Source organism: Echiichthys vipera (assembly GCF_963691815.1).
Source record: "Echiichthys vipera genome assembly, chromosome: 13".
In the NCBI taxonomy this organism is placed as follows: Eukaryota; Metazoa; Chordata; class Actinopteri; order Perciformes; family Trachinidae; genus Echiichthys; species Echiichthys vipera.
This window is the reverse complement of record NC_139838.1, coordinates 17,208,736-17,225,233: the sequence shown is the minus strand read 5'-3', so window position 1 is coordinate 17,225,233 and position 16,498 is coordinate 17,208,736. Positions and strand designations below refer to the sequence as shown.

At 41.3% G+C, this 16,498-nt stretch overlaps 1 protein-coding gene across 2 annotated transcripts in view; it reads left to right on the top strand.

Annotated features, from left to right (window-relative positions):
* Nucleotides 1-214: 214 nt before the first annotated feature.
* ripor2 (RHO family interacting cell polarization regulator 2) overlaps nt 215-16,498 on the top strand; it is a 66,373-nt gene continuing 50,089 nt past the window's right edge. The window contains exon 1 of one of the 2 annotated variants that reach the window (XM_083925820.1): nt 215-298. In XM_083925820.1, coding sequence (XP_083781946.1) covers nt 238-298 — 61 coding nt within the window. In that variant the 5' untranslated portion in view covers nt 215-237. Of the gene's footprint in view, nt 299-6,785; nt 6,914-16,498 lie in introns of those variants that run through there. The other variant, XM_083925819.1, reaches the window with a different exon arrangement.

The window sequence follows — 16,498 nt, the reverse complement described above, 5'->3', positions numbered from 1 at the left end:
GCGTGCAGCAGCTGTATCGCCGCCATTGTCTGATGCCCTCTGTGCACTCAGGGACAGAGACAGAAAAGCAAATAGTAAATGAGCGAGAGCAAAGGAACCAATTGTGGAACAGACAAAAAACAATAGCGACAGGGAGTGACAGGGAGAGCGCAAAAATAGAAATTTGTGACAGCACAAAAAGGAGTTGTAGGCTTCACACTGACAAGGAGGCGTCTGCTGGGATTATCCTTTAACACAATGTACCGCCGAGTCAGGACATACAACCATATAAGGATGAAAAGATATCAATATGCGTACAGTAGGTATATCTACCAGTTGTTCCTACTTTTTATTAACTGAAATAGCTGTTTTCTTTCATCTCACTGTGCTTCCTATACCGCACACTTAACCACTTAACCACGGAGAGCGGGAGTCTGTTTGAAGTTTGAACAGTTTTAAATTCAGGATTACTTTACAAATACTTATATTCTGATGTTCTCTTGTTTGCACAGACTATTTGTTATGTTAAAGACCTTTGACTGCAGGTATTCATGTGGTATTTCAGTCCGCGGCTCACTCTGATTGCGCTGTTTTGTGTAGCATCTCATAGTTTTATTCATAATACCCATTCTCGAGGCTAAGTTTTGGATAATTTAGGTTTGACTTGCTTGTGTCTTTGGTGAAATTATAACCAACTGTCCTGTAATATTACTTCTTGTAGGAAAATAGCATCAAGAGCCACTGTGTGACCTCCAGTTTGTTGTTGTTCCAGTAAGAACAGTTGGCAGAGACAAGACGTGAGAGCGTGTGACCCATACGTGTGTGTGTATGTGTGTGTGTGTGTGTGTGTGTGTGTGTGTGTGTGTGTGTGTGTGTGTGTGCGTGTGCGTGTGTGTGTGTGTGTGTGTGTGTGTGTGTGTCTACATCCATGAGTATTTTCAAGATGGGTACATGATGGTCATCCTCCATCTGACACATGAAGCCACAGCGCATTGCACACAAACACTAACTCACGCGTGCACCTCAAACGAGTTGGAGAGTGCCATGGCAAATTGGATTTACCACACAATGCCCTCATTATCGTAACCAGGGTAACCAGGGATCCCTTCACAATCATCCCATTTTGTAATCCTTCTTAGAGGGAGAGAAAAAGAAGCAGAGGCCTGGGTGGAGGGAACGATACGAGAGGAGAGAAGATGTCCAAAGAGGACTCTTTTTTTTTTTTCATCCTCTCTGACTCTTACTCACATTAGTCTGTTTGAATTATAAAATAAACAGCGTTAAACAGCATTATCCTCCAAAAAGGACATTATATTTCTTTCCCTCCTCCTATTCCAGCACCTTAGACCCAGGCCTGTCTCATGGTTTAGCAGAGGAAGTCAAGCAGATATCAATATACGACTATTTTCAGAAGTTTTCCCATCTGCCTCATCCCAAAACTTCCCCTCTCTGTGTCTTTGATATCTCTGAGCTGTCTGGGCCCGGGGGAACTGCTCTTACAGCACACTTTTACTCAAGTTCCCTATACTCAGAAATCCAGTTTCCACAGGATTTATGAATTGGCTTTTTGTGTCACAACATCCTGGCGGGTGTATTATTCACTCTCCTTTCACACCTGTTCTTTTTATAGTGTCATTGCCCGTATAATTTTAATTTATGAATTCATATTCTGCAGTCCTACAGTCCCAGAAAGGTGCTTCACACATAGATCTAATGAGTTTATCAGCAAATGTAATGCTTTGGCTTGAAACTTAACTGCTCAGTTATGTTGTCTGTTTATTTTATTTCCCATCATGACACATCTAGATCATTTAGATTATTTATCTTACCAGCTAGGAATAAAATCCTGGTGGTAAAATTAAGTTTAAAGGCTTTATTTATATACATATTTGTTTAGTGGCCTAAATTTATACAAATTTCATTTCAAATTGAAGGTATAAAAAATTTAAAGTACAAAAAAAACTGGAATCAGCCTATTAAATTCAAACCCAATGATGGACTCATATATAATAGCTTTTGATTTTAATCCGATTGATGGATTTTAAAACATGTCCATGCTAAGTTGCTGTTTTCTCTTCAATTCTGCAAAAACTGAACTTGGCTGAAAGTTGTCTTTACTTGGTTGTATGTTGAGATGTTGTGGTTTTACAAGTCTTCAGCCACCCCTGAAAAGTCAACATTATATATTGTTAGCAGCACACATAAACATTTGGGTTATTCTTGCAGAAATACTGTCGTCCGGTGCTAATTACTTTCTGCATATTCTAATATTTTAGGGCCGTTGTAGCATCTGTGCTGCATACTTGCAAATGAGCTAGCACCATAGAATTAGCCTGGATGCTGATGAGTTGCTGTTTCCATGCTAATAACAGATATTTTAGTCCACAGTAACAGGCGGCACACTGATGCATATTATCAGGGCCAGAGGAGCGAGTGTGTGTAGGAGGCTGAAACCGCCTATTCAGGCTCCTGGGATACTCATCATCTGGCTCGATTCAGATGCTATAGAGCTCCATTGTTTGACCCCATTCAAACAACACCATTGTACCGAGCGGGTCTGATTCTGTTATTCTTTGCAATGCCCAAGTAACAACTGTGTGTATGGGTGTGTGTGTGTGTGTGTGTGTGTGTGTGTGTGTGTGTGTGTGTGTGTGTGTGTGTGTGTGTGTGTGTGTGTGTGTGTGTGTGTGTGTGTTCTTGTTTGTTTGTTGGTGCAGTGTCTTGGTGGCATTGTTGAGAATTTTTATATGGACGTGTGAGTTTGTTTGTTTGTGTGTGTGTGTGTGTGTGTGTGTGTGTGTGTGTGTTCTTGTTTGTTTGTTGGTGCAGTGTCTTGGTGGCATTGTTGAGAATTATTATATGGACGTGTGTGTTTGTTTGTTCGTGTGTGCGTGTGTGTGTCTGTGTGTGTGTGTGTGTGTGTGTGTGTGTGTGTGTGTGTGTGTGTGTGTGTGTGTGTTGTGTGCACCATGCTGGTCATCTGTGGCATTGTGTGTTTGCATCCCAGCAGCATGCGTTTGCATTTCCCGAAGCAGGGGGTTTTCTCTGCAGGCGACAACAATGTACCCAGTCATTGAAATGCAGCGGGGCAAATTCAGCCCGAACGTGACCCTGTTTTCTGTCGCTCATAGTCAGAAGCTGCAGCTGAGAGAAAGGAAAAGTTGTTGAAATGTTTGTGAATGCTCAGATTGGAAATTTCTTAACTGCATGCACCCTTTTTTGAGGGGGTTTGGAATAACTTAAGGTTTAATGTTTTGCACTTTAATCAGTCAACAGAACATGTGATGATTACAGCAGTGAACAGATGGGAGTGGGCTGTTTCTGCCTAAGACAGTGGGCTTTTGCTTTGCATGTGTCAGTGTTCTGTATGTTTTCTGTTTCCTTGCTTGCATGGCCGAGGATTCTCCATTTCCAGCATCGTGTTTCTAGGATCAGATATTCCTGCTGTCTGCTCTAAACCACCATATTGGTTTAGCATTAATTATAGCTGTTTAAATTACCGCCACCCTCATCATTTAATCGGACGCAGCTCTGGCTGTTTTGTTTGTCAGCTGTAACTATCACATTAAAATTTGGTGTTTGCTAGTAGTTCAATCTGCATCCTTATGGTTCTAGACTGTTCTGTTCTGCAGTTTATTTCACCACATTCATGTCATTTTGGAGTTGTTCCTTCACTGATTTTAAGCCTTTTAAGTCCTCTAAACTCTGAGACTCTGACTATGTTTAGCAAAACTATAAGTAATATTTTTTCTGTGTCTGAACATTTCTTCACTTATATTGACGTGTTCTGATTACGTTTATTGTCAGAATCTCTTTTTGAGAAGACCATCTTGCTTTGCAGTGTAGCCAGTTGTTGGAATACCTTTTTCTGCAGGATTTCTCACCCGTGAATCAGGCATTCTTGATCTGAAGCGACATACACGAGCATCTGCATTTGCAGAACAGCCAATAAGAACGCTCTCTCTCTCTGAAATGACCTGTGATTGTCCAAGTCCCATCACGAGTTTTTCTGAAGCCTCAAAGCAACTAAGAGGAGGTGCAAAAGTTTTCTCTAAGAACACTTGAATTACAATGTGCAGAAAGGTTATTATGGAATAAAAATAAAAACTCACGTCCCCAGCTTTAAAAGCTTATTATAAGACTGAGACATCCACAGAACAACATGCAAACACGTGCATGTTTCTCACATCCTCTTCCTCTTAAAAAAAACCCTCTCATTCTAATGTGACAACATCGCTGTTAATCCAACAAGTTACGCAAATCTACTCTCGGTCATGTTCTTCATACGTATTCAGACCCTGCATCCCACCTCCTGATAGATGTGATGTTCCTGAATTGTCTGGACTAGCCTCAGTGAAAATGAGTCAGTCCCCAGGTTCGATCCCTTGAGCTATAGCCTTAAAGGGAATCTGAAGGAAAAGTGATAATTACTTTACTTGAGGCCTGGTTTCTATTTTGGTTGGGAATTCGTTTGTGTAAATGGGCTGTGAGTCAGAGAAGCTGCACAGTGAAGACAGAGGAAGACATTCGATGTTTAGCTGCTTTTTTTACTTTTTTCATTTTAGAATAAATTAAAGGTCAAAAAGAGACAAGACTGCATGTTGCCAGTAATTTAGGATTCGACATGAAATGCTTGAGAGGCACTGGTAAGGGGTCTCCTGGGGATGATGCAAAGCTCCTTAAAAAGCTAGATGAACACTATTTTGCCCTGCCCCATGACTGGCTGGAAAGTTTGTCCTTACACGTGGCAAGAATTTGGAGTTAGTTTTAGGTCACAAGTTGCACCCACCAAACACGTCTCAGTGACTGAGCTACACTATGATTATATGTATGCCTATCCTATATGTAAAATATGCAGCATTATTACAGTACACCATTTTTAATCAAGCTGGCTTCTGGGTCTGAAAAGTGAAGCCGATGCTTTAATGCATTCTTTCCATTGTCCAGCAGGAGGCGACTCCACCGGCTCCAAAAAGAAGTCTGATCGTATAGAAGTGTATGGGACAATGACGCCACTTCTCATTTGATTTATTACCTCAGTAAACAATTTCCTAATGAGTTTATGGTCTCAGTTGCTTTGTTTAAGGCTTCTTTAACACAGCATGATGTCCATTTAATAAATGATGGTCCCATTTATAGTAAAATAGACAATGAAGCAGGGGAAGCTTTAGGGCGTGCCTTGTGATTGGCAGGTCAGCGTGCTAGCAACAGGATAGAGTCTAAGCAGTGCATATGCGCGGTACTGTGTACATTAAAATAGCCATGCATTTTGTTTTTAGGTGTTGTCTGTGTTAAAGTCTTAGGTCTCACCTACAAATGTCTCGTCCAGTGTCCGGTTACACCTTGCTAACAAATCTAACCTTAGCTAACTAGTGCTAACGTTAGCTGCTAAGTTAAGGGAAGCTGCAGATTTTCAACCAGTTCTGTGTCACTGCAGCGATCGGAGCTCTTTTTAAAAACATTTTTAAGAATACAATTAAGCCATTCATTAAAAACCTTGTATGTAATTTGACAAGATTTATCACAATTTTAAAGAAGTGTCCAGATTCCTAAAAGGCGTATTGTTCTTGTCAACTACTGTTTTCCATGTTAAGAATAAACCGTCGATCGCATCTATTCAATCAATGTACATAGTTAAATCAATCTGATTATACCACTTTGCAATGTTCAAGACAAGCCAGGAGATATGTCATTTCTGGATGTCTTTGCTCAACAGAAGACCTCGAGTTGGGAAACCTGTTAAAAATCTAATCTGTTGTCCAGCAGGTGGAATATTTGTTATTCCAGCTGGATAAGTGAGTATTCTGGAAAAATCTTCAAAACAGCAGCACGTGGTGTCAAACAAACCTGCGAAGTTGTTCAAACTTTGTCTCAGACTATAGTTCAGTGACTCGAATGTCATCATCAACGCTGAATTCACGAATGTAAAAACTATGATTATAAGACGGATATAAACAGAGCCTCCCACAGTGTCTGAATCTGTCAGAGAAAGTGTGTGTGTGTGCGCGCGCATGTGTGTGTGTGTGTGTGTGTGTGTGTGTTTGTTGCATCCTGAGCATCACCATGGAGACTTTCAGCAGCAGCAGAGGACGGTACACGTTATCATCCATGCTGAGGCCCCCTCAATGTGGGCCAAGTGAAAAAATAGAGAGAGCAATCAGTGCGGTCCCATGATTCTTAGTGAGCTGTGAAGGAATGACAAGTAGAGCCACATCTCACACGCCATGCCCTGTACACACAAATATACACAATTTCACACCTTTTTTTTTACATGTGCTCAAAATACAGAATCTAATTATTCCTGTTAACCACCAGCCACTCAGGCTGACTCATACTGTACATATGGACAGACACGTTTGCACACACCACCGACCCTCCCAATACAGTATACACACACACACACACACACACACACATGCGCACACTATCTGACACAAGTGCTCTCCACACAGCACACTCTCACTTCAGCTTTGCACAGGATATTATGAAATCAACACTGTTGCTGAAACTTAGTGAAGGTTGCTGGGTGTCCTCTCTCTCAACCACCCACACACACACACACACACACACACACACACACACACACACGCACACACACTTCACCTGCCACTTACGCACTCACACGCACATCCTCGTGCAGAAAGCTGACTCTCAGCTCAGTCCCAGTCCTCTGCTACTTGAGCGAGGAGCCTGCTGGCGATCGGACTGTCGCCTGAAGGGAAGAGGCCGAGCAGGGCGTTGATTCAATTTTACAGCCCAGTCGCTCTCTCTGAAGCTCCGATTAGTCAGCTGAGGGAGACGAGGGGAAGAGGAGAAGGAAAAGGAAGAAGAAGAAGCATAAGAAGAGGAAAAGTGATGGCTATGACCGACATTGTGGAGGATGACCTGGATGAGATGATGCGCGAAGAAGCGGAGGATGTCTTCTACTTGGACGGTAAGGCTTGCCAAGGGTCAGTTGTAAATTGTGAAAGCAGGCGTGGGTTTACAGGTGGTGCTGCAGGGCTGATATTGGCTGCTCGAGGATCACAGCGAGGCCAGACTGGCTGGTTTGTGACTTGTTTGGGACAACGTGGTTGTGATCGGGGTTAAGAAGAGGGCACAAGTGATGACTGAAGTGTGGCCCAGAGGGATATCTTCAGCTGTGTAGGTGGGGTTGTGTGCTGCTGGTTGAGTAAGCTCTGATGGTAAAAGGTTACCACCAAAAATCGATTTGTTAAGAGGAAGAAAAGCTTCAGTATAATACTAGTTCAAGTTGTATTCAGTAATGGCAATGTCTGCAATGATTTCAGTGTAATTAATCCAACTCGAATCGAAAGTTGCTTTCCATTTCCAGTTCCCCTTTTCTGGAGCTCCACGCACTTTATTGATTTTTCAACTTTTACCCTTTTTAGAAAGCCGAGAGAAGCCGTGCCCCGGGCAGTGTGGGTGTTCTTGTATAACAGGCAAATGTTTTTAAGCAAGCATTATGCACCACAAGGAAATCTTTTAAACATTTTTGATCTATTTCAAAACCAGCTGTAATCATCAAACCTACAATAAGTTGGATCCCAGAAGAGTGATAAGCAGTAGAGTTACAGCAGGATCTGGTGATTGTTCAGAGGCAGGAAGAAAAGGGGGAATGCTGTCAGTTTGTCAAATAATTGACTACTATTAAGTGTTATCTGTTGCATGATTCACCCACAATTCAACTTGGCCACCAACAGTTCAGTCAGAGGTTTAAGTGTGTTATAATGTAGCCTGCAGAGGTCTGTTAAACTCACAACATATTTCCCAAAATGTTAAGCTATTCCTTTAACGTTGATGCCCCCCCCGAAACACACACACACACACACACACACACACACACACACACACACACACACACACACACACACACACACACACACACACACACACACACACACACACACACACACACACACACACACACACACACACACACACATGCTCAGTAATCTGCCATGTGTTATCTTTCAATTGCACCCCAAGTGCTTGAATTGTGTGCATTAACACTTCTGTATTTTTATGTTTTAAGACGTACTTAACCTTCACACAGGCTCTTAGTGTTCTGCAGCAGCTCTACAGGCAATGAGTGGACAGTGAGTAGGAGGATATTCCCTCATATTGCATCATTTGGTGTGTTATGTATGTTAATGCCTCCACTGACCCACTTCTGACTGAAATACACCGACGGTTATGTGGCGTTCCCTTTGAACAACACAGCCAGAAGGTATGCGGCCACATGACTCTCTGCAACAAACCGGCCAATCACAGCGCACAGATTCATGCTGGAGGTTGGCCAGCAGGCATCAGTGTGTATTTATTCACAGACACAGCTACGGATTGCAGAATATGGATCACTTGTGTTTTCTGTTCTAATTAGCTCTCTGGGTTTGTGATGGAAATTATACAATTCAAGTGTTTCATTCATTTGGTGCTGAATGCAAATGTATCACCACTGGCCTATTTTCTTTGTAAATCATTAGTTTGAGCATTAGCAGTGGCTTTGTAAAAGCTTTTCTACCCACAACCACAAAATAAGAATTCAGTATTTTATGAACTGAGCTTGGAGTGTGGGTTGTGTGATTTTACAAGAGTCTTATTTCCCTAAAACCTGGCGGTCTGAACCCCACAAGGGGTCACAAGATGAATCTATGGGTCGCCAGTTGATTAAAGAGGCCTTAAGTATCCACAGTTTGCAACTTAGACACAGCATGCTAACATGCTCACAATGACAATGCTAACATGCTGGGGTTTAGCAGCGATACTGTTTACAATGTTCACTATCTTATTTTAGCATGTTAGCATGTTAAACTTTTGTTCAACAATTGTTATTATTATAACATTTAGCACTAAACATAAAGTACAGCTAAGGTTGATGGGAATGCTATTGCTTTTGCAGGTATTTGGTCATAAACTAAAGTATTTGACAAATTGAAATTTTGACCTGATGATGATGAGCTAGGAGAACAGTTAAGTATTCATCACAGTCCTTAAATTCATCCTGAGTGACAGTCCATCCAACATTTGTTGAGATATTTCACCCAAAACCACAAAAGTCAACCTCATGAAGGATCAACAGAGTTATTAGGATGCATCATCTGCAGCATTATGTCAAATTTTGTACCAATCAATATTATAGATTGAGATATCGATACCGTACAATACACTGTACCGTGTGTACAATGGCAATGCATCCGATGGTTGTTGAATATGTGTTTGATGGTGTTTGCAGTGTGGAAATAAATAGCTGTAAAATGCATGCAATAAAATACTAAGTGAATGATGAAGACAAGTAGCAAAATAACAGACATCACACTACAACTATAAACACACCCGAAATGTGTTACTGTAATAAAAAAGGGAGTGTATCAGATGTTAGTGCTGTCACAGACAATAGGGCGGATGTAGTTAGCTATTCTGTTGCTGCTGTGCTGCAAGTTGAATTATGACTTAAGGAACATTAATTTTAGCCCGGCAGAAGAGATGTCTGAACAGAGCAGATACACGGCCACAAGCGTGCATTCTCCCTCCCTTTTTCCTGCCTCAGCTCCTCCTCACTAAACACTCTCAGTGAGTCCAGTTCAGGTCACATGAATTAGCAAAAAGCCTCGGTTTGCTTTGCTCGGTGGGAACAATGTGTTTTAGCTTCACTGACATCTCAGTCAGCGCTCCTTCAAAGCAGTTACTTTGCAGAAACATGAAAACGTACTCTCAGCCGGTCGAGACATTTGGGGCATATGTTGACTGGGAAGTAGTAACCTCTGTATTTAGAAATATGGTTCCCGCATACATATAACAAACACCTAACCACAGGGGCCTGAGTACACTGAGATAGTCAGTTAATAGTAGGCAATGGGATTTGGATCTTGATTAAAGAGGCTATTCACCCATAATGCAAAAGGTTGACCTGCCGTATGAAGACAGGGTGGTACTAGAAAGTCTCAGCCTACCCTGGATGGCTAACCATGAGCCCCTGCAAAACACCCACCTGACCTGAATTTCAGGGGCCGTATTCACAAAACATTTTATCTTAGCACTAAGAGTAATCCTAAGGAACACTTAAAGTTCTTAGTCAAGAGTAATTTCTTAAAACCTATTCACAAAGCCTCTAAGACCAACTTTTCCTAAGAAGTGTGAGGGACTTCTAAGCTAAGACTAGAGGGCGACGTTGACCGCGTTGCTATAGATGACATCATGGTGATACCTTCTATGCCTACAGTGATTGGCTGAGAGGAGTGAGTGAACTTATGGCATTTATCGTCTGGTGCAAAATCCTACTGACCGACAGCCGAGAGACACCAAGATCATCTGCGTTGCACAGCCGCATTTTTCCTGTGGCCAAATAGAGAGTTGTAACGACTTTAATCCTTAAGAGGACTCCTACGTTTTTATAGATTTAGGAGCTACTTTTAGCAATAAAATGCTTTGTAAATTACACTTGTCTTAAAAAGTTAGGAGTCCTAAAATTAGGAGTGAAACGCCCCTTATTTTTAAGAGTTACTCCTTAATCAGCAAATTAGGACCTACTCTTAGCCTTACGATGTTTTGTGAATACGGCCCCAGACCTTACAGAATATACAGTCAGAGACACACAACTCTGCTTTCTTCCCTAGTTATCACACACATACATTTCTCAGGGGAAAAATGGCTTCACCAACTAATAAGATATGAGTACAAGTGCACAGTAGCTTCATTGAGACCAAAATAAACATAATGGCCTCTTTAATTTCTTCATTTTCCTTATGCGTAATTTAAGGGGCCTGATTTTGCTCTGTGACTCTACTCGTGGTCGGCAGCAGATTAGCAAAAGAGTGTGCAAAAGTAAAGTACAAGAGAGCAGTGTCCCAAAGGAAAGCCGCAGTAGCTGGGCTTTAATGGCAGTAAAAAATAGTTGAGTATGAGATCTATGGTGCCGTGGTTGAAAGGAAGTCTTGATGTTTGGTGTCCAAATAAACCTGTGTTTGACTTAATGGGTCAGGTCAGGAAGCATGACAGAGCTGCCCTCAGTCATGAATGAGGAGCTCCTGGAACGCACGCTGGATTACATTTATGCTCGAGAACGACATCGCAAATAACACTTCCTTTGACCTGTCGAACCTTGACTTTTAAACATGTTGTATGATGCTTCTTTGCAGTGTTGAACTGAATTAAATCCCTGTCACTTAATACAGTTGTGACTCTGATTTAGGAATGTTTCCTATTGTTCTGTTCCTTGTGCAATAGGATGCGTTTCCACTCCTCCTCTATAGCAATTACATGACAAAACCACTAATTGCTGGGCTCAACAGCTTTTGTTTGTTTGTTTTTTAGTTTGGTTTTGAAACCTTCTTCTGGCACAATGGCATGTCAGTCACTGAGATCTAATGGGAGTTTTCCATTCAACCAAAACCCCTGCACAGATTTTAAGATTGTTTTTAAACTAAGATGTAGTTTAGATGCACAATTAAAGGAATCCTGGGGGGCAGGAAGGGTGTATGCAATGGTGACGTGACACAACACCTGAATGGGGTTAAAGCTTTGATGTAGTGTTTTCACCTTTAAGCCTTCAATCCAGACTTTGCCAAAGGGCTTTCCTTTAATGCTTTATGCTAAACAGCACCTGAGATTTAAGAAGGGAAAAAAATAAACCAGTAACGGCGTGACACAACATGCATGCATGTTTAAAAGGATGTCATATAGACCAATCGTTGGTCTCATTTCAACAGTGCAGGCATTTTTCTTGCAACAAGCGGTTGTAGTAGGGCAACGTTCCTCTGGTAAAATAACATCTATATGAAAAGTTAGTCTTGTCAACCTCGGGGCTAATAGATAGTCCTATATAGACAGGTGTTTATTTACACACCATTAATATAGGCTTTAATTAAATAAGTATGTTTTAGCGGCGTTATCTGAATACACCTTATTTAAATGACTTTGAGAAATGTACTACAAACATACTGTATACATGTACCCTAAATGTTTGTAAAAATAAGGCATAACACATGTAGCATCTAGCTTTGCGCACTTACCAGAATGGCTGTTAGCTAGCAATAACGTGAGCCAAAAAAGTGAAAAGTGAGCTTAAAAAACTGACTTAGAAATGTAAACTAAACTACTACCATATGCTGCTTGGTGATCAACCTTTTATATTTGAACTCACTGCATTACAGGGAACTGGAAATGTTCACTTGACAGTTAACATTAGCTAGGAGTTTAACACATTCGCTCGCTTACATTAACAGTTCCTTAGCTGACATCGGCGATGATTTAGCTGGAAGTATATGAAAGTCTCAGTTTCATTAAGAACATGATCACATGAGTGATGTTATAATTAATTCACAACTTCAAATATGATACCTCCTTACATTACCGTGCTGATGACATGAAATCTGTCTTACTTCTACTGTACACCCAAAGGGTGAAACAGGGCGCGCGCACACACACACACACACACACACACACACACACACACACACACACGCACACACACACACACAAACTTTACAGAGCTCATGGAGAAGGCTGCAAGACTAGATGCCAGATCAGATTTCACAAATCCATTTCTCTCTCAGCCTCTTGTCTGTACTTGCCTAGTGAGGAAAACCCCAGGAAACCGTATCCTCTGAGCCCACATGGTGCCCGCTGAGGCTCAGGATCACAGAGCAGAGCAGAGGGGAGGGAGGTGATTTATCTGCATAGAGACTATCTGACAGCTCAGTATTTAGAGACATACAAGAAACATTTAGAAAAGCAGTTTGACAAAGAGTTAGAAGGTATTAGAGACATTCAACCTGCATTTCTCACTGTTGTCTGCTTAAAATACTTGAATGTTTGATAATAATGTAAACCGGGAAGATTTTAAATGACATGACGCTTCAAATTACAACAACACAAAATAACCAAATTATGCAGTTTTGCTTCCATTGGAGTTTATTTCTCCCTCATTCAAAATGTGAGCTGCTAGCTTATGTGACAGCCACTGCTAAACTATATCTTTGGTAGTTGCAAAGAACTTCAGTCAGTACAAAAAATGAAGTAGGGCAGTTTATACCTCATGACGACAAAACTGACGAGCATCTTAAACTTTATACATATTTTTATCACAATGTAAGTAAATGGAGAGAATCCTCAAACACTGTCTTGACCTTATATATATATATATATATATATATATATATATATATATATATATATATATATATATATAGTTGTCACTTTACAGTACCGTAATTCATTCATCTTCAACCGCTTGTCCCTGTCGGGGTCACGGGGGGCTGGAGCTGATCCCAGCTGACATCGGGCGTGAGGCGGGGTACACCCACATAGAGACGAACAGAGAAAGACAACCATTCACACCTACGGGCAATTTAGAGTCATCAATTAACCTAACACGAGCATGTCTTTGGACTGTGGGAGGAAACCGGAGAACACAGAGAAAACCCATGCAGACACGGGGAGAACATACAAACTCCACACAGAAGGGCCCCAGCCGGGATTCGAACCAGGAACCCTCTCACTGTGTGGAGACAGTGCTAACCACTCGCCCCCAGTACCGTAATGTTTATTAAAGATATTTAAAGCCCATAAAACACACACTAACATTATAATATTTCCTTGTAATGATGTTTTTGTGTAGCAAACTGATCTTAGATAGTTTGAAGAAAGCATTTGTCATGAATGCTAAATGGATTTTTGTTGGACCCTCACTCTCCTTAATGACAGCTGATGTTGACTTGTTTATACTTGTTTATACAGTACCTTAATTATATCCAAGCACATGTTTTAAAATGCAAACCTTTATATTTCTGAACATGCCTTTACCCTCATCATACAGTATGTAGACTATATATTAGCCACAATTCCAATGGATGCTATGATTATACTCAGCACACCCTCACAGAGCAGTGGTTTTTGGCCCCGGAGTGTCACAGTCTGACCAGGAAATGATTTGATCAATGCTCATCTGTCAAGTTTTGTCAAATTTTTCAAAAACTGCAGTTTTTGGCACTTCTGCTTTGAATTAACCAGGAAATCGCTGTGGTTGAAGCTTGGTTAGAGCCAAGGAGGTCACTGCTAGAGTTTGGAGGAATGATCTAAAACAGACTTGATCTACTTACCCTTTTATAAAACACACACATGCACTGACCAACTCCTATGCAACCTCACACACACACGAGCATTGTCTTCCATGCTCAACTTATACACGCTGACAGTCCACCCACGCATACACCTCCACTGTCTGGCCACAGATGTCGTCTCTGTCCGCAGCGGTACAACACACTGAAGAACATGACAGTTCAGTAGTATGTGCCTCAGTGGCCGCTCTGTTGGGAATAGCTCTGACCTGAGGGGACCTACTGTAGCTGGAATAATACCGCTCTGCATCTCCTTCTGACAGTTGGCTTCACTGACCTACTTTTGCCAAAAGACTCAAACTACAATTATTTTCTGCAGTTTTCACTGACAGAGGAGAGAGAAAGAATAAAAGGGGAGGCTAAACACTTTGCAATTTGGGACTTGAGGTGAATTTTTAATGGTGCAACGTTCTGTAAGCCGGATGACGCAAGACTAGAAATCTTTCTTTGTCTCAGCCGTAAGTGTAAACTCTCAGTTTTTTTGGTCACAGATGTTTACATGTGGTTTATATATATGATAGCTGTTTCACTGAACTGCTAACCTTTCCTATACAGTTCCTGGGTGGTTACTACGACAATGTGTGCTGCGGGCAACACTGGGCGTGCAAGGTTTACACTTAGTGGTTTGGATCCTCTAACTATGAGGTAATCCTGTTTAAAACATGAAATGAAACAGGCCACCCATGACTCCTCATATAGGGGTGACCTGGTAGTAGTTTGGAGATAAAGTTATGCTTCTTCTTCGATAGCTGGTCACAAGTGTATTAAGTGCTATTTGTAAGTTATGAAATATCATAATTGATGGTTGCCTGTGTAAGACTTGGGCTCTGTGCCAGTTGTTCACTGACTTATACCAAACAGTAGCATATTTATAAAAAGTCCTGCTTGTTATTTTAATATAGTTATCATGAAAAACAGAAGTATGTCCTCTTATTTGTCCAATGAGCCTGGAATTTAGAGCTACATTAACTGATTTTTTTTATGGTTTTCTGGGAGCAGAAGAAATTTCGTTTAAACTTGTTACGGCTGACTTATTTGCAAAACTGTTGGTTTCTCACCATGACCCCTTTCACATTACCTTTAGTCATTTGATCAATATCTGACAAATGATTAGTGCAACTATAAAGTGTGGAGTAGTCAGAAGTCATTGAAAAAACGTTAAAATAATTGGGGCAAAAAATGTCATCATGTCTTTGCTTTGTGAGGTCACTGGTGGAATTTATTGTTGGCACCTGCAGTCTGCAGACATGTGACGTGTCTCCAGGCCCTTCAGGGCAGAGGCTCTACCTGCAACAAGCAACCTGTCATTACAGACCAAAGGAGCCACATCATGGAGCCTTGCCACAGGGCAGTATACAGCCTGTTATTGGTTCACTTCTGTTGAGACACACAGAATAAAATGAAACTATCTGCAGACATATCAAAGCTTTTCAATTACAAAGCAATGCAGTAGATACATATAGAATATATTGTGTGTCTCTTTATGTCTCTGCTGTAAACAGAAACTCAACCTGAGTTCTGTACATCAGAACTTTACTTTAATTCAAGTTCAGCATTTATAGCTAGGGAAGTCCAACAATGAGTCAACCTAAACAGGGCTGGTAACCGGAGAGGAACGTTTTCCTCTGACATTTTAGTGCCACACACTCTCACTCTGACACACACTCCGTCAGCTGTGCCTGTACATCCCTTTGCCTTGACTTTCCTGCCCTCCAGTCACGTGTCCTTCCTGACTCATCCTGGTCCAGTGGTCAGACGTTGTCAAGCAGAGACGAAGGACATGATTGGAAGACAGGGCAAAGTAGTAAAATGAAGATTATGGATTAAGGGCAGAAATATTTCACTGAATGACACAAAGGAGAATTCTGACAGAAGGTGCTTCAATGCCGCGCTACATGCGGAGCAGGAGATCGATCGTGGTGACCAACAGCAGTTGTGTCTGGTACGGGAGGAAAGGAACTTCTCTGCTGGGAGGTCAGTGGGTGTTGGTTTCATTCATACCATCCGTGTATGAATGGGTTTATGAATGGGCACACACACCTGGGTGCAAACTGTTTGTAGATATACCCAATGATCTACAGTTCTGCTAAATAAAGAGAGAGAGAGCAGGAAACTGATCTGAGTGGGTCATGAATATTCTGCAAAAGGACCAACGTGAACAACATTTCGATAACATCTTTCAACCAAAAATAAGTATTCAAGATTGTAAGTGTGTTAAAGTGCAGTATGAATCAGAAAGGGACTGTTTAAGAGAGAGCTGGAACACATTCAAGATGGATTGAGGAAAGCATTGACAACCGTTGCAAATCTTACAATCCTCTGAAATTGTCTTTTTTTTATCAACAGTGTCTTAGGAGAAGAAGAAAAGGAGAGCTTGATATATTGTAAACTGGATCGCATGT